Below are 26,239 nucleotides of genomic sequence, written 5' to 3'. Positions count from 1 at the left end.
CTATTTAAAAATATTTAATTTACACCAATTTTCTTCATTCATCCCAAAAATATACTTTAAAAACGCATTAAAAAAATGTCATAACCATACTTATTAGCACAAATACAAATTAAAATAAAACCCCAAACAAACTTGTTTTTCTTTTTGGTCCAAAATAAGTTTGTCGGAATGAACCTTTATACCTAGAGGAGTTATTCAAGTTGTGAGTGAAAAGAGATAAATGTCGATGCTACCTGTGATTTCCATTTCATTCGTGGAGATGGGGCAATCTCTTTCTTATGCAGATTGGAACTTTACTTGGTAATCCCATGTCTGAACTCAATGATTTTCACGATTCCTTCTTTTAAACGTTACTAGTAATCATATAATGAGCAGTGGCCACCTATGCCATCGCCCAAATGCTTGAAGGCTATTATTACACTAGCAAAATTTTCCTTCATAATATGTCCAACGCTGAGGTGGATTGTTGAGTAAAACGTTTTTTACAGAGGTCTTTGAAGCATATTAGCAAGTCATGGATAGTGAAGCCATGTTTTTCTGCCTACTTTCCCTTTTTGTACTCTGTTTCTTTCGAAGCCATTTCTATTCGATAATTAAAGAAATTATAGTTCCACTGTGATATTGCACTTACAATTCCAAGCATATTAGCAAGTCATGGATAGTGAAGCCATGTTTTTTTTCTTACTTTCACATTTTGCACTTTGCTTTTTTTCGAAGCCATTTCTATTCGAGAATTAAAGAAATTACAATTCCACTGTGCTATTGCCCCTATGATACTAGAAATGAAAAATAGGAAACGAGATGAGAAACAGAGTTTTGAGATTTCACATTCAAGAAACAAAGAGAGAGAAAAAACAATAAAAATAAGAAAAGATAATTAACTCTTCAAATAAAGTAAAGTTCAACCTAATGTTTGATTACACTCAATTTTATATAAAACTATAAATTAGAACCAACTTTTTGTAAATAAAATCTAAAACCTAATTAGAATACATAATCTACCACTTATAAAATATTAAATAAAATTTAAAAATACATCATTTCAAAATAAAGTTAACCACTTTTAACATGATTCAAATAATAAACTATAGGATCATATTATAATATTTGTTTGTTTTGGCAAGAGCATTCTCCATGCTTTTCAATGTCCAAATAATAAGCCATCTGAAAATATTTAATTCTTCTCACATAAGATGTTGTTCCGCACTAAGTTATTTGAAACAAAATACAGGGTGAAACAACACATCGTCTCGGAAGATCAGTTGAAGAATGGAATAAAAGGCTTAATTGTATAAACTGCCTTATTTGGACACTCTATACATAGAATTATAGATTATGTATTCCAAATAATTCACTATGTCTATCATTGACCCATGGTGACTAGAACGGCCGTAGAAAACAACGTTTCGCATACCGTCCCATTTCTAGCTCGTTTTTCTCCAAGAACGATCTCTCCCATTGCGTTTATGGTGGAGTATGGCCTCAAAGAAAAAGGTTCACATGTCCTATTTATAAAATCAAAGTGTTCCCGAGGCCCCTATCTATCTATATATCTGGTTTTTTTCATGTTCTCGATCACTAGAGGATTTATTCAAGTTGTGAGGGAAAAGAGAGAAATTTTGAAGCTACCTACGATTTCCGTTTCATTCGCGGAGATGGGGAAACCTCTTTCTTATGTAGACTAAAACTTTACTTGGTAATCCCATGTCCCAACTCAATGATTTTTTCCATTCCTTCTTTTAAATGTTACTAGTAATCATATAATGAACATTGGCCACCTATACTCAACGATAAGTTTTATACTTCAAAGTACTCTAAACCAATTTAGTTTGTGAGTTTAGGATTTCTCGATGAAGTTAAAAAGATTGATAAAAGTGCCAACATTGTTAGAGAAATTTACACATCAATGTTTTGATCTCCATCCTTGTATTCATTGTGGGAAGAAAAATCACCCATCAGAAAGATGTTGAAAGAAAAATAATCTAAGAAATTAATTCAATATGGATGGATAAATCATTGGAGATGGAATCAAGAAGTAAAGAAGTTGCATAAGTCCTACAGTTTGGTCAATATAGAGGTAAAGACAAAGTTGTATGAAGAAATTGGCAAAAATATTTCAAAAAGTTATTCCAAAATAAAGATGGTACTCTCCCACAACTTAATGGTGGGAGCACATGCATAACTCTCCTACACCTTTGGGTGGGGAGAGTAAATTGATAAAAAAGATTGGTTAGTGGTAAATTGAAAACCAACACATTATTAAAATCAAGCATATAGGTTAAAAATCATCTAAAAACCACCACCCTATTCAAAGAAGATTGGTTAGTGGTCATCCACAAGCCACCGCATTATTCAAAGTAGACTGGTTAATGGTAAACCATAAACCACTAGTTTCTATGGAATACGATTAGTGGTCAACCAAAAAAAACACCACTTAAAGAATCCAAAGCCCTAGCTTGGATCCTTTCAAGAATGAACTATTGAAAAACTTCTCATCTTTCACCTGATAGGGGTGGACATCACATATAAGTTTCAAGGTCTTATTAGCATCTAGTCATCAATTGGGAATTCATGCATATTAATTAGTCTCCTCAATATAAAATCATTTCAATTATTCAATTGAAATATTTGTATATAATAATTGTTCACTTCCTCGATATTCAAATATTGGTAGTTTTCATGCATATCTTCATTGAAACCTAGTTCAATAGTTTTAGACAGTGAAGATAACACATGTTTCTAGTACAATTATTTGAACTTGTGATTTTTTTTTAGGGGGGTGAGAGATGTTAGACTCTGAGTTCCTAAATAATCACAAAATATGACAATACAATTTTCATGACTTGTAAATCTTATTTTGATGAGATGTCTTGATGATCCACTAGTAATTTGTGATGATCCACTAATAGGTTGTGAGTTGTGATCTAGATCTAGACCTAAAAGATCTTGAATGGTAATTGATGTATTATAAAGTTAAATTTTGAAATCAATATAATAGAATAGATGACTTCAAGCCTTTTCTGCTAGTTTTCTTGTCTTGTCTCACTCTTGCAGATTCTTAACATAAAACTTAGCAAAGGCTAAAAACCTTACTTGCACTTGCATAAGAACATTTTAAACATATCCACCAATAATATAATAGATAAATAAATAAATGTTATGAAACCATCTCACAAAAAGATAGAAAAGATATTTGAATGCCTTAGAATTCAGCCTCTTCGAGGGGGAAACCTCCTTTACATTACACAAATGAACAATTCTTGGATGATTCAAATGACAAAACCTCCTTTCTATATATAGGAGTCTAAGGGTTCACAATGTAACCAAGCTAACCGAACAATAATAATATAAAGGCACAAAAATAACAATAAAGGGATTTTATGGGGCACAGTAATAACAATATGGGGACAATAGGGGCAAAACAATATTAATAAGGGATACAACTACAATAGTAATGGGGGCATCACTAGTATTATAGGGACCTAGCTTGCCCCTCTCCTTCAAAAAGGTGTTTTCCTCAACTCTTGAGTAGTTATGGATGCTTTTGTATAAAATTATCATCCTCCCATGTGGAATCTTCACCAAATAAGTTCTTCCACCTGATGAGATACTTCGAAATGGATCAATTTCGTAGCTGTTGAATTCTTGTTTCTATGACTGCTTCCAGTTCCAATATATTTTTCCTTCATCATCAAGTTCTGGCAATATTGTTTGAACTGGGAGCTTGTCACCTATAACCTTCTTTAAACATGAAACATGGAAAACTGGGTGCACTCGAGAAGCTACAAGAAGCTCCAATTTGTATGCCATAGTACCAATCTTTTGCAACACCTTGTATGGACCATAATACTTTGGTGATAATTTATTATCCTTCTTAGCTTGCTTGAGGGACATTTGTTTATATGGTTGTAGCCATATGAATCCCCAGTCACCTACATCAAAACTTCTTTCGCTACAATGTTGATCTGCCTATTGTTTCATTCTTTTCTGCGCCAACACGAGGTTATCCTTTAAGAGTTGGAGAACTTATTGTTGATGCTCGATGTGATGTTCCGCTGCTTGAACCTTAGAATTTTCTCTTAAATAGGATGTGATGGATGGTGGTTGATATCCATAAAGTGCCATAAATGGGGTCATTTTTGTTGCAGTAGGGAAGGAAATGTTATACCACCATTCAGCTAGAGGCAACCATTTGACCCATTGTGTCTGTTTATCAAATACAAAGCAACGAAGATATACTTCCAAACATTTGTTTACTATCTCAGTTTGCCCATCAGATTAAGGATGATAAGATGAGCTATGAGCTAACTGAGTACCAAGACAAGAAAATAATTCTATCCAAAAAATTTCCAGTAAAAATGGGATCTCTATCACTTACAATAATCTTTGGGTTTCCATGTAGCTTTTGAATTGTTTCCATAAATGCAGTAGAAATTGTACTGGCTTTAAATGGGTGTGATAATGCAAAAAAGTGTGCATACTTGGTAAGCTTTTCAACTACCACCATGATGACACTCTTTCCCTCAGACTTGGGTAAACCTGTGATAAAATCCATTGAAACGTCCTCCCAACGTTAGCTTGGAATGGATAAAGCTTGTAATAGACCTGGTGTCTTAATTGTTTCAACTTTATTTTGTTGGCAAACCAAACATTCTGCCATAAACTTTTGAATATCCCATTTAAGCCCATCCCAAAAAAATTCCTTCTTAACCCTATGGTAATTTTTTAAAAATCTTGAGTGCCCTCCTAAGGGAGAAGCTTGCAATTCCAGAAGAATCTTTTGTTTGAGTTGGGAATTCTTACAGAGGTATAAGCAATATTTGTACCATAACGAATAATTTTTCTAGCTAAATGTATTAGATGTACTGGAATCTTGTTGTAACTTTTGAATAAGTTTCCACACTTCTTCGTCATTCTTCCATTCCTCCCTTGCTTCATTTATCCAGTCTAGTTGGATAATAGAAATGGTGCACAACAATGCTTTGACATCCTCATCCTTTCTTGAGAGTGCATCTACCACAACATTTTGCTTCCCTTCTGTGTAGATAATTTCAAAGTCATAACCCAACATCTTTGTGACCCATTTTTGTTGTTCTTCAAAGGATAATATTTGTTCTAAAAAGTATTTAAGCCTATCATGATCCATTTTTACCTTGAAGTGTCTTCCCATTAGGTAGGGTCACCATTTCTTAAGTGCATATAGTATTTCCAACATTTCCTTCTCATAAATAGCTTTGTGTAAATACTTTCCCTTGATTGGACGACTTTCGAAAGCAATGGGTCTTTCATCCTGCATTAAAAACACCAATTCCATTTCCTGAAGCATCACATTCCACAATAAAGGTTTTTGTAAAGTATGGTGTAGCTAAGACCAATGCTTGGCACATTGCCTCTTTAAGATGTTTGAAGGCCTTTGTTTCTTCTAGAGTCCATGAAAATGCATCTTTCTTCAATAATGTTGTTAAAGGTGCTACTATTTTCCCATAATTCTTAACAAACTTGTGGTAATACCCCGTCAACCCGAGAAATCCTAGCAAATGCTTTAAGGATGCGGGGATTTTCCATTCCTTAATGGCTTTAATTCTGCTAGGGTCTACCTTAACTCCTTCATGAGATACAATATGACCCAGATATTCCACCTCTTGTACTCCAAAGAAACATTTGGATCTTTTTGCATATAATTTTTTCTCCTCCAATAGTTTTAGCACCCTGTCAACATGTTCAACATGATCCTTCCAAGACTTGCTGTAGATTAGTATATCATCAAAAAATACTAACACAAATTTTCTAAGGAAGGGTTTGAAAATGGAATTCATCAAACCTTGAAATGTAGAAGGTGCATTGGTAAGGCCAAAAGGCATGACCAAAAATTCATAGTGACCCTCATGAGTTCTAAATGTTGTTTTTGAAGTGTCTTCAATCTTCATTCTGATTTGATGATATCTTGAACGAAGATCCAACTTGGTGAACTAAATTGATCCATGCAATTCATACAATAATTCATCAATGACAGGAATGAGAAACTTATCTTTAATGGTGAGTTTGTTGAGCTCCCTATAATCTGGACACATTCACCATGATCCATCCTTCTTGTGCACCAATGCTACTAGAGTAGAGAAAGAACTTTGGCTAGGTTGAATTATAGCAGCCTCTAGCATTTCTGCAACCATACGTTCAATTTCACTCTTTTGGGAATAGGGATATCTATATGGCCTAATGTTTGGAGGAAAACTTCTTGGAATCAAATGAATAGCATGATCATGATCACGAATAGGTGGGATATCTTTGGGAGTATCAAATACCTTAGAATGATTGTCCAAGAATTTTCAGAGATCTAGAGAAATAGATGATTTCAATGTGGAAACATCTAGCAAACATAATTGTGCAATTACACCTCATTGTTCCTTTTTTAGAAGATTTGTCATACTATCAGAGCTGATTATCTTTCCTGGTTTCCCTGCAATACCCCTTAATTCAACTTCCTTTCCTTCTGCAAAATTTCATGAAAAGTTCTTGAAAGTTAAAAGCTATTGTACCCAAGGATTGTAGCCATTGGACTCCTAGTACAACATCAACACCTCCCATTGGAATGGAAAGCATTGGGCTATTCAATACATATTCTCCCATGGATAGCTTGATATTATTGCACATTCTAGAGCAATTTATCGTTCATCCACTTGCAACCATCACTTGAAACTCTGGTGCTGGATATAGGAAGAAATTCAATTCTTTTGCTATCTTACAATGAATAAAATTGTGGGTACTTCCTGAATCAATCAACACTATTACCTTTTTCTTCTCGATATGTCCTTCTATCTTGATGGATTGAGGAGTGGTAATTCCAACCAATGCATTACAAGATATGGTCGAATTCATTTCTTCTATATCTAGGCTTTGTTTCTGGAGTATTTCCTCTTCTTTTGACATTTCTTGTTCCTTTTCTTCTTCCTCTTCACAATCTATGTAGAATAATTTCTTCTCATCACACTTATGACCTTTAGTCTATTTGCTATCACAACTATAACAAGGCCCTTTTTCTCTTTCTTCTTCAAATTGTTTTGGTGTCAACCTTATAGGTTGTGGAAGGCTAGGACCAGCAACACTTCCATCTTTATAGTTGTGAGTGGTAGGCTTCCTGGTTGTCATAATTTTGCTTTCCATTTTTCTTGCTAACCTAAATGCCCTCTCCAATGAATTAGGTTCCCAAAGGCGAACATCATGTTGGATATTATCCTTTAAAGTCCCTATGAACACATAAATCCTATGCTCCTCTGGAATATCTTTTACCCTTATGTTCAATTTTTTGAACTCCTCAATGTGTTCCATCATTGAACCCTTTTGTTTGAGACTTATCAATTGGCTAAAAAAAGTGTTTCTTTTTGTATCCTCATAATGTGATGTCATTTATTCTATAAAAATTGCCCAAGTGACAATTTGTTTACGAGAGAAAAGCCATCGATACCATACAAACTGATTTGGTTCCAAATATAAAGTTGCAATATGTACCTTTTGTGTGTTTTGCACATTATGGAGATCAAAAAATTGCTCCATCTGTAGTATCCATGTTGCGGGATCCTTGCAATAAAACTTCCTCATATCGATTTTTGGAATATGGTGGGTCTTCGATCCAACATTAGAGTCTATGAAATCATGATTAACATTTCTTTTGTTCTCATCATGAGTTTCCTTTACTACCCTTTCACCATTAGTGACCATTTCTTGTAGCAACTTATTCAAATTTATCTTCATTTCTTCCATCTTATCATTCATACCATCCATCTTAGCATCCATGCCATTCATCTTAGCTTCCATGCCATTCTTTAAACCATCTATCTTAGATTCTGTTACATTTTGTGCGAGTGACATTTGTTGCACTTGGTCTTGTAGTTTTGATATATATATCATGTTGCATTTCTTCCTCTTCTTCATGAGTCATGCTAGAGATTCTAGGTTGCTTACTAGGTGTTTGAATTTTCTTTCCTCAGGGCATCTATTACCGATAATAATGCTTTACTATGCCCTCTGAATTCCTTCAAACTAATTTTTCAAACCAGGCTTATGCAAAATTAAAAAAAACTACACACCTTTTTTGACTTTGTAGGAGCTCGATATTGAATCTGATGTATCTCTGTAATTTCAAATCATCTGTTTCTGAAATTGTGAGCTGCAGTAGCCCTTTGTGTGCTATTTCTAGTGCCACCAGTCTGATCGAATTTAGATTCTCCAAGGCAGAGTTATGCACAATCTCCCAAGATGACCTAATTATAGACGTTTGCAGAAGAGCGAACTTGTATGGAGTGCCACGTGTCAGTGTTTCGACCTTAGTATTTGAAAAATATACACAGGAAACTAAAATCCGTCCTATTTTTATAACTTCTGAAGAAATTTCAATCTGATGCTCAAAACAAAAGTTATGAAAATTTTCCCCAGGTCACCTATTTGGAATGAAATTCGAGAGTCTGCAGAAAGGCCAACTTCCTCAGGTCATATCTCCACAAATATAGCGCAAAAAGTTCTGAAATTCAAACCTGAGGTTCATAACAATTTTGGCCCAAATGGGATTTTTTTAGCGTATGAAATGTCGCAGAAAAAATGTTATAGCGCATATGCCACGATGACCTGTTTGGAGCAGTGATACCCTAGAATTCAAATCTCTGATAACAAATGTTATGAAACCAGCTCACAAAAAGATAGAAAAGCTAGTTGAACACCTTAGAGTTCAGCCTCTTCGAGGGGGCAACCTCATTTACATTACACAAATGAACAATTATTGGATGATTCAAATGAAAAAACCTCCTTTCTATATATAGGAGTCTAAGGGGTCACAATATAACCAAGCCGACCTAACAATAATAATATAAAGGCACAAAAATAACAATAGAGGGATCCTATGGGGCACAGTAATAACAATATGGGGACAATAGGGGCACAACAATATTAATAAGGGATACAACTACAATAGTAATGGGGGAATCACTAGTATTATAGGGAACTAACATTCTCACAATACGATGTTGTTGCCCACTAAGTCATTCGAAACGAAATACAGGGTGAAACAACACATCGTGTTGGATGACCAATTGAAGAATGGAATAAAAATCTTAATTGTATAAACTTCCTTATTTAGATACTCTATACAAAGAATTATAGATTATGCATTCCAAATAATTCACTATGTCCAGCATTGACCCATGGTGACTAGAACGGCTGTAGAAAACGACGTTTCCTGTACTGTCCAGTTTCTAGCTCGTTTTTTCTCTAAGAAAGATCACTCCCGTCTTGTTTCTGGTGGAGTAGGGCCTCAAAGAATAAGGCTCCCAGGTCCTATTTATAAAATCAAAGTGTTCCCAAGGCCCCGATCTATCTTTATATCTTTTTTTTTTCATGTTCTCGATCACCAGGGGAGTTATTCAAATTGGTGTTCCCGAGGCCCAATCTATCTACATATCTGGTTTTCTTTTTTTTCCTCATGTTCTCTATCACTAGAGGAGTTATTCAAGTTGCGAGGGAAAAGCGAGAAATTTCAAAGCTACATGCGATTTCCAGTTCATTTGTGGAGATGGGGCAACCTCTTTCTTATGCAAACTAAAACATTACTTGGTAATCCCATGTCCCAACTCAAAGATTTTCACCATTCCTTCTTTTAAATATTACAAGTAATCATATAATGAACATTGGCCACCTATACTCAATGATAACTTTTATATTTCAAAGTACTACAAACCAATTTAGTTTGTGAGTTTACGATTTCTCAATGAAGTTAAAAAGATTGATAAAAGTGTTAGCATTGTTAGAGAAATTGACACATCAATGTTTTGATCTCCATCCTTGTCTTCATTGTGCGAGGAAAAATCACCCATCAGAAAGATGTCAAAAGAAAAATAATCTAAGAAATTAATTCAATATGGATGGATAAATCAATGGAGATGGAATCAAGAAGTAAAGAAGTTGCATAAGTCCTACAGTTTGGTCAAGATAGAGGTAAAGACAATGTTGTATGAAGAAATTGACAAAAATATTTCAACAAGTTATTCCAAAATGAAGATGGTACTCTCCCACACCTTAATGGGGGGAGCACATGCATAACTCTCCTACACCTTTGGGCGAGAAGAGTAAATTGATAAAACAGATTGGTTAGTGGTAAATTGAAAACCAGCACATTATTCAAATCAAGCATATAGGTTAACAGTCATCTAAAAACCACTGCATTATTGAAAGTAGAATGGTTAATGGTCATCCAGAAACCACCACCCTATTCGAGGAGGATTGGTGAGTGGTCATCCACAAGCCACCACATTGTTCAAACTAGATTGATTAATGGTAAACCATAAACCACCAGTTTCTATGGAATACGATTAATAGTGAGCCAAAAAAACCACCACTTAAAGAATCCAAAGCCCTAGCTTGGATCCTTTCAAGAATGAACTATTGAAAAACTTCTCATCTTTCACCTAATAGGGGTGGATATCACATATAAGTTTTGAGGTCTCATTAGCATTTAGTCATCAATTGGGAATTCATGCATAGTAATTGGTCTCCTTAATATAAAATAATTTCAATTATTCAACTGAAATATTTGGACATAGCAATTGTTCACTTCTGCGATATTCAAATATTGGTAGTTTTCACGCATATCTTCTTTGAAACTTAGTTCAACAGTTTTAGACAGTGAAGATAACATATGTTACTGGTACAATTATTTGAACTTGTGATATTTGTTTTTTTAGGGGGGTGGGAGATGTTAAACTGTGAGTTCCTAAATAATCACAAAATTTGAGAATACAACTACCATGACTTGTAAATCTTATCTTGATGAGATGTCTTGATGATCCACTAATAAGTTGTGAGTGTGATCTAGATCTAGACCTAAAATATCCTGAATGGTAATTGATGTATTATAAAACTAAATTTTGAAATCAATATAATAGAATAGATGGCTTCAAGCCTTTTCCGCTAATTTTCTTGTCTTGTCTCACTCTTGCAAATTCTTAACATAAAACTTAGCAAAATCTCAAAACCTTACTTGCACTTGCATAAGAAAATTTTAATTATATCCACCAATAATATAATAGATAAATAAAGTTCAATAATTCAAGTAAATTAATAATATGATTTTCTTATAAAAAGAAATAAAAGTATTTTAACTTCCACAAGACTAAAAATTAGTATATACAACAATATAATAAATAGAGTCAAACAATTAATTAATAGAAAGTGAATTATTAATCCATTACTAATCCTAATCCTAATTAAACCAACTATAAATCCATTACTAATCCTAATCCTAATAAAATCAACTATAAATAAAAAACGTAAAAAAAAACTATTTAAAAATATTTAATTTACACCAATTTTCTTCATTCATCCCAAAAATATACTTTAAAAACGCATTGAAAAAATCTCATAACCATACTTAGCAGAGATGCAAATTAAAATAAAACCCCAAACAAACTCATTTTTCTTTTGGTTCGAAGTAAGTTCGTCGGAATGAACCATTATACCCCAAGGAGTTATTCAAGTTGTGAGGGAAAAGAGAGAAATGTCAACGCTACGTGCGATTTCCGTTTCTATAATGGAGATGGGGTAGTCTCTTTCTTATGCAGATTGGAACTTTACTTGGTAATCCCATGTCCCAACTCAATGATTTTTGCCATTCCTTCTTTTAATTGTCACCAGTAATAATATAATGAGCAGTGACCACCTATGATCAATGATAACTTTTATATTTCAAAGTACTCCAAATCAATTTCGTTTTTGAGTTCAGGATTTCTTGATGAAGTTAAAAAGATTGATAAAAGTGCCAACATTATTAGAGAAATAGAGACATCAAAGCTTTGATCTCCATCCTTGTCTTCATTGTGGGAATAAAAATCACCCATTAGAAAGATATCAAAAGCAAAATAATCTAATAAATTAATTCAATATGGATGGATAAATCATTGGATATCAAATCAAGAAGTAAAGAAGTTGCATAATTCCTACATTTTGGTCAAGATAGAGATAAAGACAAAGCTGTCTGAAGAAATTGACAAAGAGATTTCAACAAGTTATTCAAAAAAACAAATGATGGTACTCTCCCACGCCTTAATGGGGTGAGCACATGCATAACTCTACTACACCTTTGGGTGGGGAGAGTAAATTCATAGATGCAAATAAAAAAAAACCCCAAACAAACTCATTTTGCTTTTTGGTTTGAAATAAGTTAGTCCAAATGAACCTTTATACCCAGAGGAGTTATTCAAGTTGTGAGGGAAAAGAGAGAAATGTCGACGCTACCTGTGATTTCCATTTTATTCGTGGAGATGGGGTTGTTTCTTTCTTATGTAGACTGGAGATTTACTTGGTAATCCCATGTCCCAACTCAATGATTTTCACCATTCCTTCTTTTAAACATTACCAATAATCATATAATGAACAGTGGCCACCTATACTCAATGATCACTTTTATATTTCAAAGTACTCCAAACCAATTTTGTTTGTGAGTTCAGGATTTCTTGATGAAGTTAAAAAGATTGATAAAAGTGCCAACAATGTTAGAGAAATGGAGACATCAATGTTTTGATCTTCAACCTTGTCTTTATTGTGGGAAGAAAAATCACCCATCAGAAAGATGTCGAAAGCAAACTAGTCTAAGAAATTAATTCAATATGGATGGATAAATCATTAAAGATGGAATCAAGAAGTAAAGAAGTTGAAGAAGTCCTACAATTTGGTCAAGATAGAGGTAAAGACAAAGTTTTATGAAGAAATTGACAAATTTCTTTCAAGAAGTTATTCCAAAAAAAAAATGGTACTCTCCCACACCTTAATGGGGGTAGCACATGCATAACTCTCCTACACCTTTGGGTGGGGAGAGTAAATTTATAAAACAGATTGGTTAGTGGTAAATTGAAAACCACCACATTATTCAAATCAAGCATATAGGTTAATGGTAATCTAAAAACCACCGCATTATTGAAAGTAGATGTGGTAGTGGTCATCCAAAAACCTCCACCTGATTCAAAGAAGATTGGCTAGTGGTCATCCACAAGACACCACATTATTCAAAGTAGATTGGTTAATGGTAAACCATAAACCACTAGTTTCTATGGAAGATAATTAGTGGTCAACCACGAAAGCCACCACTTAAAGAATCCAAAGCCCTTGCTTGGATCCTTTCAAGAATGAACTATTGAAAAACTTCTCACCTTGCACCTGATAGGGGTGGACATCAAATATAAGTTTCGAGGTCTTATTAGCATTTAGTCTTCAATTGGGAGTTCATTCATAGTAACTGGTCTCAATATAAAATCATTTCAACTATTCAACTAAAATATTTGGACATAACAATTATTCACTTCTTCGATATTCAAATATTGGTAGTTTTTAGGGATATATTCATTGAAACTTCGTTCAATAGTTTTAGAGATTGAAGATAACACATGTTACTGGTACAATTATTTGAACTTGTGATTTTTTTTTTTAGGGCAGGAGATGTTACACTGTGAGTTCCTAAATAATCACAAAATATGAGAATACAACTGTCATGACTTGTAAATCTTATCTTGATGAGATGTCATGATGATCCACTAATAAGTTGTCAGTGTGATCTATATCTAGACCTAAAAGATCCTGAATGGTAATTGATGTATTATAAAGTTAAATGTTGAAATCAATATAATAGAATAGATGGCTTCAAGCCTTTTCCACTAGTTTTCTTGTCTTGTCTCACTCTCACAGATTCTTAACATGAAACTTAGCAAAAGCTCAAAATCTTTCTTACACTTGCATAAGAACATTTTAAAGATACCCACCAATAATATAATAGATAAATAAAATTCAATAATTGAAATAAATTAATAATATAATTTTCTTATAAAAGGAAAAAAAATATTTTAACTTCCAGACGACTAAAAATTAGTATATAAAACAATATAATAAATAGAGTCAAGCAATTAATCAATAGAAAGCGAATTATTTATCCACTACTAATCCTAGTCCTAATAAAACCAACTATAAATCCATTACGAATCCTAATCCTAATAAAATAAACTATAAATAAAAAATGTAAAACAAACTATTTAAAAATATTTAATTTACACCAATTCTCTTCATTCATCCCAAAAATATACTTTAAAAATGCATTGAAAAAATCTCATAACCATACTTATTGGCACAAACAAAAATTAAAATAAAACCCCAAACAAACTCATTTTGGTTTTTGGTTCGAAATAAGTTTGTCGGAATGAACCTTTATACCCAGAGGAGTTATTCAAGTTGCGAGGGAAAAAAGAGAAATGTTGATGCTAGCTACGATTTCCATTTCATTCGCGAAGATGGGGCAATCTCTTTCTTATGCACACTGGAAATTTACTTGGTAATCCCATGTCTGAACTCAATGATTTTTGCCATTCCTTCTTTTAAATATTACCAGTAATCATAAAATGAGCGGTGGCCACCTATGCCACTGCCCAAACGCTTGAAGGCTATTATTACACTAGCAAAATTTTTCTTCATAATATTTCCAATGCTGAGGTGGATTGTTGAGTAAAAGGTTTTTTACAGAGGTCTTTGAAGCATATCAGCAAGTCATGGATAATGAAGCCATGTTTTTCTGCCTACTTTCCCTTTTTGCCCTTTGTTTTTTTTGAACCCATTTCTATTCGAGAATTAATAAAATTATAGTTCCACTGTGATATTGCACCTTACAATTCCAAGCATATTAGCAAGTCATGGATAGTGAAGCCATGTTTTTCTGCCTACTTTTGCTTTTTGTACTTTGTTTTTTTTTCGAAGCTATTTCTATTCGAGAATTAAAGAAATTACGGTTCCATTGTGCTATTGCACCTATATTACCAGAAACGAAAAATAGAAAACAAGACGAGAAACATCAACAAGATGAGAAATAGAGTTTCGAAATTTCACATTCAAGAAATGAGGAGAGAGAAAAAACAATAAAAATAAGAAAAAAATAAATTTAACTCTTCAAATAAAGTAAAGTTCAACCTAAAGTGTGAATACACTCAATTTTATATAAAACTATAAATTAGAACCAAATTTTTGTAAATAAAATCTAAAACCTAATTAGAATACATAATCTACCACTTGTAAAATATTAAATAAAATTTAAAAATACATCATTTCAAAATAAAGTTAACCACTTTTAACATGATCCAAACAATAAACTATAGGATAATATTATAGTATTTGTTTGTTTTGGCAATAACATTCTCCATGTTTTTCAATGCGCAAATAATAAGCCATTTGAAAATATTCGATTTTTCTCACAATAAGATGTTGTTTCCCACTAAGTCATTTGAAACAAAATACATGGTAAAAGAACACATCGTGTTGGATTATCTGTTGAAGAATGTAATAAAAAGCTTAATTGTATAAACTGCCTTATTTAGACACTCTATACACAGAATTATAGATTATGTATTCCAAATAATTCACTATGTCCAACATTGACCCATGGTGACTAGAACGACCATAGAAAATGACGTTTCCCATACCGTCCCATTTCTAGCTTGTTTTCCTCCAAGAATGATCACTCCGGTCGCGTTTCTAATATAGTAGGGCCTCAAAGAACAAGGTTACCAAGTCTTATCTATAAAATCAAAGTGTTCCCGAGGGCCCTATCTATCTATATATCTGGTTTTAATTAAAAAAACATAAAAAATTAATTATATTTTAATAATTATATATTTTTTATTAATTAAAATAAATTAACTATAAAATAAATTAATCAGACCAATAATAATTAACAAACAAACATAATCCCCGATGTTAATTTAATATACCTTCAGGAATAAAATCATTCTTAAATTCAATAATATCATCACCCCATTTCTCTCCTAAGAAATTTAAGAGGCCATGGTTGGATTACTATGTCAGGTATTGCATGTTTGTTATAAAGATAATTAACATATAATTATATAAAACAAATAACATTATTTAATGTTTATATAATTTATATTATAAACACTTTCCTTTACCTTGCCCTTTTACCTAGAGATTTGTATTTCATTGAGACCCAAGCGGTTTTTTTTTCATGTTCTTGATCAGCGGAGGAGTTATTCAAATTGGTGTTCCCGATCTACATATCTAGTTTTTTTTTTTTTTTTTTTCATGTTCTCAATCCACGGAGGAGTTATTCAAGTTCTGAGGGCAGAGAGAAATGTCGATCGATACCTGCGATTTTGGTTTCATTCGCGGAGATGGGGCAGTCTCTTTCTAATGTAGATTGGAATTTTACTTGGTAATCTTATTTCCCAACTCAATGATTTTTGCTATTCCTTCTTTTAAATGTTACCAGTAATTATATAGAGGTCACCTATGCCACTACCCAAATGCTTGAAGGCTATTAGCAAGTAATGGATAAATTAGAGTTCCACCGTGCTATTGCACTTACAATTCGGAGAGAGGCATTCTAGTACATCCTTTCATCTACACTCCACAAGAACTTTTACTCTGCTAAAATTCAGACTAAACAAAAACTGTCTACAAAAAATCCATACAAAGTCTTTGAAATAGGTCCTCTATCCTTTAGCTACCATATGCTCACACATGTTTAAAGGCAAATAAAAGTTTGATTTTATTTCACAATTCTGAAACTTTCAGGACTATTTTGCGCTTTGTCACGATCAAACATTTTTTCCTTTGTTTTATAATTATTATTTATAAGTGTTTAGAGAAACATGCTTTGAAGTCCAGTGCTTTACCCCAGGTGCGAACTTCATTGGGATTAAGTGCCATAGCTATTCCACTCGAGTCACCAAGTAAATGCATCTGGCCTCATCACTTCGAGACTCATGCCATCAAGCAAACAATGGCAAGAATGAAGCCCTGGTGGATGGCTTTTCAATAACAGTCACCAGTCTGTTAGTGATTTTTCTCATTTCTCCTACTCCATCGATTTAACACGTCTAGTCCAAAATGCCGATGACAATACTTTTCATTTTTAGTTTGAACTTTGAATGGTTCTCTATACTTTCAAGGCAGCCATGATGTTATTGGAGAAAATCCACTCAAAACATAACACATCAAATTCTATCCATCAGAATGCTTAACTGTATAGTGTTCTTTTCATGATAATGAAAATTGTTCTCTCTCTACCCGCACTGGGCCAGATTCCCTCGACAGCAGAACTTGTGTCTATTGTTTTCTGAACTACTATGAGTGCATGGGCCCGTTGTCTGTAATTATTGTTTTTAGACTGTCAGTGGTTAAGGTTGTCTTTGCAGCTCGACTTTTTTTAATTATATAAAATGCCCTGTATACACAATACACAATGATACATATGTTGATCATCTTAATAGTTAAAGGAAACATTTTACGCAAAACATATAAGTATTCCATTCAATTGGCTTCTGTGGTCTGACATTACAGTTAGCACCAGACGTGTTTTTTCATTAGATAAACTGTCACACTAGGCAATAAAGCTTACTGCTAATACATTTGGTCTTTTACTTATCCAATTTTAAAAGCATAAACATGAGCCTTTGATTTGCTTTCTAGTTTTTTTTAATGAAAAGGATCATCGTACTTAGGCTGCTTTGATTTGTATTTATCCTGATTTACTATATCACTTCTATTTTACGAGAATGTTTCTATCTACCCCTGCTTTATTTTTCTCGAGCAGTAGGCTGGAAAGTTAACACCATTCGACAAGATTATACTTACCTTTTTTGTTGCTTTTATCTTCAAGATTTTCATAATATTATCTTGGATATCTCTAGTCTATGTTTGGAATAAGCCTTTGGTAAAAACAATATAAGTCCTCAAGGAAAGATGACTATGTTGTTGGCAGTTTGATTCAATGAATTACCTTAAATGGCCATTTGCAAGTGCAATGTCATTTTAGGTTTTAGGGCTAGGAATGCAGCCTTAGTCATATCTATGGCAAACTATCGATGTGATTGAATATGATGAAATATTGCCTTTTTGACATGCAGCAATTTGCAAGTGGAATATGCTTCAGACGAGAATGCGTCCAGGGTTTATACAGCACTTTCCGTTGACAAAGAGGTAAGTCATGACTGCAGGCATCATTTATGCCCCGTAATTTGATTTTGTTTGTGATGATGTATAATCAGGTTATTGGACAATGGAAATTATTGTCGTCACTCTGAAATGTTTTTCATCTAAAGAAAAATATCTCCCACTAGTTAAAACTTAAAACAAGGGATTTTTATTCATGGGAATTCGAGACTTCACCTTTTTCCTAGATCTGTTTTGGAACTTTTGCCGAGTCAATTCACTGAAATCATTGTAAAAGGTGAAATTGTTAAATGTTTTGCAATTTATGTGGGTTGATAAATTTAAGGGTGAAGTCTGGAATGGGAACTTTTGCAAAGTCGATTACTGGAATCAATGTACAGGGAAAAATTGTTAAATATATTTGCAATTAGGGTAGGTTGATATATATAAAGCGTTATGGTATTTTTCACTATTATAACTTATTATGTTTTGAAATTTCCATAAAAGAAGTCTATTAGGTTTATAAGCTAAGTTTACAATTCCGGTTGCATACATTTTGCCGAACATAGCTCCAACAATTTCTTAGAATATTATGTTTTCAAATTTCCATAAAAGAAGTCTATTAGGTTTATAAGCTAAGCTTACAATTCCGGTTGCATACATTTTGCCGAACATAGCTCCAACAATTTCTTAGAAGTGTAACTTACATTGCAATGTATTTCAGATCAGTTTGTTAGTTACAAATCTCTTATTGGTGTGCAATTCTTGAAGTCCTTTTATTCTTATGTTCTTGTTGCATGTCTTCAAGATTTAGATATGATTGGATTCTACCATATGTTTGAACAATTAGATAAATAAAATTTGAAGTTTACGAAGTTCAACATTTCTCGATTTTCCTTAATAATTGTTTTCTTTAGTATTTTTCTTGACAATGAATTCCATGACACATTTCATTGCCAAGTTTATTTTCCTTATTTCATTTGATGTAAACTATTGTTTCATCAGTGCTTTATAATTTGGCTCAAGTAGAAGGGATAGTTAACAAGAAATATATGATCTTCTATTTTTTATTTACCTTTGTAGATAGATGCAAGTATGCTAGAGCCACTTTTAGAATCAAAAGTAGAGGAAAATATTATGCCAACATCATGTGTTAATTTCTTTATATTAAATGATTAAAAAAATTACACCTTAAGAAATTTGATCCCTCTAGGTGTTTAGATCTAGTTTTAAGATGGATTTGCGCTAGTTTAATTTTTTGGACGTTGTCATGTACATATGTAAAATGAAATGAAATGATATTTTAATGTCCACGAGACTAGAAATAGTCTATGGGACCACCAGTGCCCTGTTCTTTCGCCTTTTACAATTCAATCCTTTTCTTATTCAAATTGATGATGAGTTGGCCCAACATTCTAACAATCCCCTCGTTGAAAATACAATGCCAAGAAACTGATGCTAACATATTCCTATAACTTTCTTTGATATCTTTGAATGCATCACATTCCAAATTGAAATGTTTTTCCAATTCTGCTGCCCCAAACGTGCAAAATGTACACATCCATTCTTCGCAAGCTTCTTTAGGCCTTTTCCACTATCTTGTTTCAAACCAAAGAGTATGTGAGTTGGCTCTTAATTCAACGATAAGAACCTTTGCCCTCCATGGAATTCTAGCCATGATGTACTCTTTTTGTTGGAGATCACATGTAGGGTTGAAATCCTCAACGTATGATCCAGGTGGATGTTGGTGGCCACCCACCTATCCCATTTGGATCCCCACAACTGTCTCTTTCAGTTTTTCTGTTTCATTAATTATAGCACAGTTTACTATTTTTAGCAGTTTTTCGGGTCCTAAACTTCTGGAGCTGTTTTGAGGCCCTAAACGACGTTTTTTGGGAAATCCAACAATCGTCTTTTTCATCGTAGTCCTCGGAGAGATCTTTCCAACGGGCTATCATGCGCATCAAACGGAGATAGTACGATCAATTCGTGACCCCAGGAAGTTGATGTACCAACTTACCCAAAAACGGGGCCCACAATTTGGCGTTTCATCTTCTAGGGTTAGGTTTTGGAATGTGAAGGGTTTTCCATTGTTTCTCAACAATAAATAGGCCCTCGAGCCTCATTGTAACACAGTTTTTTGGAGAACAGTTCAGAGGCATGTAGGCGACACATCTCTTCCCAGAGATAAGCTACCATCGCCTTAGCTGGGTTATTTCCATTTCTATTTGTAAGCATATTTCAGTATTTTACAGTAATGAAATGAAGTATTATTTCCGCTGCATATTTGTCTTTATGGTTATCTTTGTATTTTATTGCGTTCCTATTTAAATCCGGATCAACGTAGTACTTCTTCTTTCTACCCAACTCTTTTCCCCATATCCATTTACGAAACTTCTCCATAAGAAAATTATTTTGCTCCTTGCTATTTGTGGGACAAACATTGAGGTAGATATTCCATTTTTGCATGCATGTGTAGTTTTGTCTCATCCATGTTTTCTCTCTTTCACTCATGTCTTCATCGAATATAACATTAGGCCATATACCTACTCCCATTTGTTAATTTTTTTTAGATATCTTATGAGCCGCACCATAGCAATTGCTTCGATGGGAATTGCTCCTATTTCACTCAACATTATCTCATAAGGTACCAAACTTTTTATTTTGAACCTACTCATGATCAAGCGTTTTTGGATTTTCTCAATTTGTTTCCATTTTGAGACGGGGATGCTGTTAGCCCACAATTCATACCCATATAGCATCACTGGACATACTAGGAGTCCAAAAAACAATTTACTCATTTTCCAATCCCATAACTTTGCCTCACTTACTCATGATCAATCATTTTTGGATTTTCTCAATTTGTTTCCATTTTGAGATGGGGGTGTTGTTAGCCCACAATTCATACCCATATAGCATCACTTGACATACTAGGAGTCCAAGAAACACTTTACTCATTTTCCAATCCCATAACTCTGCCTCTCTACATCTATTTTGAAGAGCATATAATGCTTTCCACCCTCCTAAATTTATCTTGTTTCTGCAGTCCTCCCAATTAAGTTTGTTGTTGAAATCAACACTAAGGTTCTTGTGCTCATTTACTTCTTGAAGAACGCTGCCTTCAAAAAAGAACATATGCTGGCTCTTCTTCCTTTTACTAGAGAAGATCATTATTTTGGTCTTGCTAGTATTGACTTGCATCCTCATTGTTCTACAATAATGCTCAAGGGAATATAAGCATCTACAATCCAAGGGCCAATTTAGCAATCAATACAAGATCATTAGCATATAAAAGAATCTTTATCACAGACTCCCTCAACCTAACACCATCTCCACCTTGCACATTTAGCCACTCTTCTAGTTTATCAATATATAAACCAAAAATAGTAGGGGATAGAGGGCAACCTTGCTTGACTCCAATGTCACTTCTAAAGCTTTATGAAATACTCATTGAGGTTCTAATTTTGACTTTCACCTCTTCACAAAGTCTATGGACAACGACTCTATAATGCAAAGGAATTTCAAGTTTTTCCATTCTATGCCACAACTTATCTCTAGGGACTGTGTCAAATGCCTTTTTGAAGTCAACAAAGCAGCAAAATACTTCTTCCTTGTCCCCCCAAACCTTTTCAATAATGTATGTCAATGTGATACCATGATCCACTATAGAATGCTTCGGCCTAAAACCCGCTTGTCCTTTTGCCCGCTTTTCTTTTACTTTTGCCCACTTACTAATTTTATTTTCTACCATGCTGCTAAAAATTTTTGCAAACAAAGGATTGATCATAATGGTTCTATGATTGGAAGGATTGTTAATGTCTCCACTTTTAAAAAGGAGTATTGTTAGGCTAGTTGTCCAGTCTCTTGGGAATCCTTGCTGAATTATGTTGTTGAATATTTACATTTCTATGGTTTGATGGTGGATGATCTGCTTGGGATGGTGGAGGAATCTAGGGTTTTGGGGAAAGCATTGGGTGTGCTCAACTCTACTTTTATAGCACTCCTTCCTAAGAAGTAAGATGCAGTATCCTTTGATGATTTGAAGCCTCTCTTTATGTGTAGCCTGGTAGGCAAATTCATTTTTAAAATTATTTCCAACAAGCTGAAAGGAATTTTTATTTGGAGTTATAGCTGAAGAGCATTTTAGATTTCTTTTTAATAGAAAAGTTCATGATGTTGTTGGAAGAGCCTAGCAAGGAATGCATTCAATTAAATCTAGAATCTTCCTACTGCAATGATGAAGCTAGACATTGCAAAAGCACATGACAAGGTAAATTGGTTATATCTTAGACAGTTATTGATCCAACTGGGCATGAATTTGCAGATTGTGGAATGGATTACAGGCCTTAGCTTCCTTTGCCTTACTAACAAATGGCTCTCCCTTGGGTTTCTTTATTGCTTCTAGAGGACTTCAACAAGGATGTGCTTTAGCTCATTTTTCCTTTGTACTGGTAGCCAAAGGACTTAAAAAAAGATGTTCTTTAGCTCCTTTTCTCTTTGTACTGGTGGCCAAAAATCAAAGTATGTTGATTAGAGAAGTTAGGAGAGTTGGAACCTTGAAAGGAGTACAAATTTCCAAGCGTGTTTATCATATTTACTTTTTGTTGATGACATCGTGACCTTTGGCAAAGGTTCTATTTCTGAAATCAAAAAAATAAAAGAGATTTTGGATAATTTTTTCAAGGCCATAGGCATGGAGAATAATTTGGGAAGGTCATCAATGTTGTTTAATACTGTGGATGAAGAAGTAAAAACTTAAATGGTCTCCCTTCACCCAATGAATACGTTGAACTTATCTGAAGGCATCAAATACCTAGGCTTGATCGTAAAGCCTAATATTCACAAGTGTGAATACTGTGTATGGGTGTACAATAAAATTTAAGTGAGTGTTTCCCTATAGTGTAATAGTTGGCTTCCTAGGGGTCGTAGAGGCTATTTTGGCAAGCATTCCCATGTGTTGGATGTCTATTGCTCACATATCAAAAGTTATCCTTAACAAGATTAGTGCTTCAGCTTCCCTTGGACTAGAAAGAGGGAGAAGAAAGAAATTCCTAGAGTAAAATGGACTAAAGTGGGAAACCTAAAAGAAGCTTGAGGTTGGAAGTTAAAAAATATTCATTGCTTTAGTCAGGCTCTTAGCAAAATTCTTTGGAGGCTTGTATATAATGAGGAGTTGTGGGGTAAGGTTATGAAGTCTAAATATCTGAGCAGGTTGTCTTTTGTAGAATGGATTAGGAATGAAAGGAAGTCTTCAGAAGGAACTTTGGTAAGGGTCTTCCCTTCATAGGAAAATGGGTAGCATGGAAACTTGTTAGGGAAAATAAGTAGAGAATAGGAGAAGACCCTGGATTGTGTGTAAAGGTATTTCATGATGTCTGAAGCGTTGTTAAGTATTTTCATGCATAAGAGATTTTCTCTTTGGAGGATGCAGTAGTAAATGATGTAAGGAATATATGGGCCGAGTGCTAGAAGTCGGTAGAAGACTTGGCCTATGCAAGGGGAAAAATCAGAGGAATGGAAACTTTTTGTAAACATATTAGCATCGAGTGCCATAAAACGTTCACATCAAGAAGCCATTTCTCAAGCGGTCTAAAAGTCATGGATCTAGAGAGTATACGATAAAATTCGAGATATTAAGCTAAGATGGAAGAAAACCAAAATGGAGAAAGAGTTTTGTGGTGACAACTAGTGTGGATGTTAGACTGCCCTTTAAATGCCAAAATTTTCCTCTGGTTAGCTCGACAACAAAATTTTGACACGGGGAAATTGTTAGAAAAGGAACATGCAGGGTCCAGGGAGATCCACTCTGTGTAAGGGCAATGTGGAAACTGTGGATCACTTGTTTGTTTCTTGTAATTTGTCTACAGTAGTATGGGTTGAAATGCTTCAAATAAGTGAAAGAAAACTAGTGGGAGCAGAGAACTTTGATGTATTGATTTTGTTCTTCGATTGGAGACATGTACGAAAAAGCTTTCAGGGATTTACCATGTTATATGTTTGGGGTATTTGGACCTCAAGGAACAAAATCATATTCCAAGGAGTAGAGCTCAGTCCACCACAAATAGCTTATAAAATCAGGAGTGCATGTGGCAGTGGTTGGAATCCATTAAAAGAAATTTTTTGACACAAAAAGAATATCTTACAAACTATGATCAGGCCTAGGGCTTTTTGATGGAGCCTACCAGCGTCCAGGTGTGTGTCGGGCTCATTCTGTGTTGTTTCTCAATTAATCTCATTTTTTCAATCTGAAACTAGTTGCTTGAAATTATTTTTCACAGCATTTATTTTAAATTTATTTTTCACAACATTTATTTTAATTGTGAACATTGTAGTAGTGAGCTATTTGTTATTTGCCATCAATTAATTAACAGAACCAAATAAACTGCATTAGTTAGAAGAATAATTTCTATTTTATTACAATTGTGGATTTTTCATAGGATGCTCTCACCCCCATTCCCTTTCGAGGGAGGCAACCCACATGCACCTGTTTTAAGGAAACATGTTTACTAGTTTGGATAAACATTTTCCCCTACGTTTCCCCAAAAAGGGGATGTGGGGAAACATTTCCATAGCCATCCCCCATTCTAGGAGTGTGGGAAACATGGGGAGCATGCCCCAGCTTGGGGGAGGCGTCGTTTTGTAACATTGATAAACAGCGTTTGGGTTGACCCACTGGCTACCCCAGATCAATATTAAAAAAATCGGCATCAGGATAAAATTTGCAAAGGTTTGAAAAATAAAAAATTTTAAAAATCGGCAAAATTAAATTAAAAAAAGTGATGGCAATATTTTAGATTTTATCACAATTTTTACGATTTTACCCTATTTTTCTCAGACTTAAAAATTGGTATTTTTTTTCCTGCAGATAAAATCGGCACTCATCACGATCTTTTCGTGATATTTTCAACACTGCCACGGACGTCCTTGTCTAGGTATTTTTGTTGAATGCTTTTTGATACATCATAGAACTGTGTATCTAAATTCTGCATGCAACTTTATAGTTTATTGTAATGAATCTTTGTTAGCATGAAACTGTGTTTCACAACATTTTGATGTTGCTCTTGCAACTTTAATAAATGGACTTAAGGCCTCTCTGCTATTTTTTTGTGATTTCTTTGCTGGGAGTGTCCGATGATTTCATGTTTATATTTTCCTCATGATGGAGAAGAACTATTAAGTGCAAGTCAGTAAGATTCTTATTCCTAAACATATATTTTTCTCCCTGCAGTTACAACCTGGCAAAGTGAAGAGGAATATGGCTTTCAATGGTTGGCAACTTTTGGTGTGAGTAAATCTCCCCTTTATCAGTTTTATGCAATGCATCTGCACCTAAAATGGTATTGCGGATATTGAAGTCTGGTTGCATCCAAGTCTGCAGCTAGTGACCTTCAGGATATTCTGAATGGGTCTACACTTGTAATGTGCATTTCTAGTAGGTATAGTGATTTAATGTGATTACAGCATGTTATCATCTCTAGTCTGTATATCAAGTGTAGGTGCTTGGACTGGTCTCAGTTCCTAAGATTTAATGTCATGCAGAATTAAAGAAGTAGCTTTAGGACTTGAAATACGTTTTATTGAAGGATTTGTATTTACATCTGCTATGTTAAGAAACATTATACTTTCTGCCAATTTAACTTTCAAAGAATTTAATTGCTGCTTGCATTTGTTACTTCAGTCAGTTTGCAGCAGTGGAAGCTAGATTTCTCCGTGCTTCTTTCAGTGCATTTGTGGATATCCTAGTGCTTGCGACTAGAACCATTGAACAATTTAGTTCCAATTAGAGACACTACATACTTGTCACATGATGAATTTGTTTGGCTTCTGAAGAATTCAGCACAATGAGTTAGAATGGAAGATTAGCAATGGAAACTATTTTATTTACAAATAAATGGTTCCAACTTATTACACCTTGTTCTTGTACGTTACGTTCTATTTATTATGGATTTAATGGACAACCGCAATAAGGGACAGCCGTAAACTGTATTTCTATAATGAGCATTTTTATAGAATTTTATTTTATCTATGCAAGGTACGCAGGAACTATCTGCTTCCTAGTGCTTTTTGTCAGTTCAAGATATTTGCATGCTTGGAACAATGGCCTTGATGTATTTGAGGTTTTTCGCCATTTATTTCATTTTTGTCATGTATGTAAAGTAAATGCATCTCAATTCCATATGACAGTGAAGGAAGGCAAATTATTCAAATAAGAAAATTAAAGCAAATAGGGCAATCCAATTACAGATATTCAATCTCTTTCCTTCAAAATTAACTGTCT

At 34.0% G+C, this 26,239-nt stretch overlaps 1 protein-coding gene across 1 annotated transcript; it reads left to right on the top strand.

Moving 5' to 3' along the window:
• The first annotated feature begins 220 nt into the window (after positions 1-220).
• Positions 221-25,745, top strand: LOC149169925 (uncharacterized). The gene is made up of 4 exons (XM_089427473.1): positions 221-300; positions 17,937-18,009; positions 25,190-25,245; positions 25,640-25,745. The coding sequence occupies exons 1-4, from the start codon at positions 221-223 to the stop codon at positions 25,743-25,745; spliced, it is 315 nt and encodes a 104-aa protein (XP_089283599.1).
• Positions 25,746-26,239: the final 494 nt, after the last annotated feature.

Source organism: Pinus tabuliformis, chromosome 4_2, assembly GCF_031772625.1.
Source record: "Pinus tabuliformis cultivar Carrire ecotype Pingquan chromosome 4_2, CPIR1, whole genome shotgun sequence".
NCBI lineage: Eukaryota > Viridiplantae > Streptophyta > Pinopsida > Pinales > Pinaceae > Pinus > Pinus tabuliformis.
Note: the sequence above shows the minus strand (reverse complement) of the source record. Positions and strands in the feature narration are given on the sequence as shown.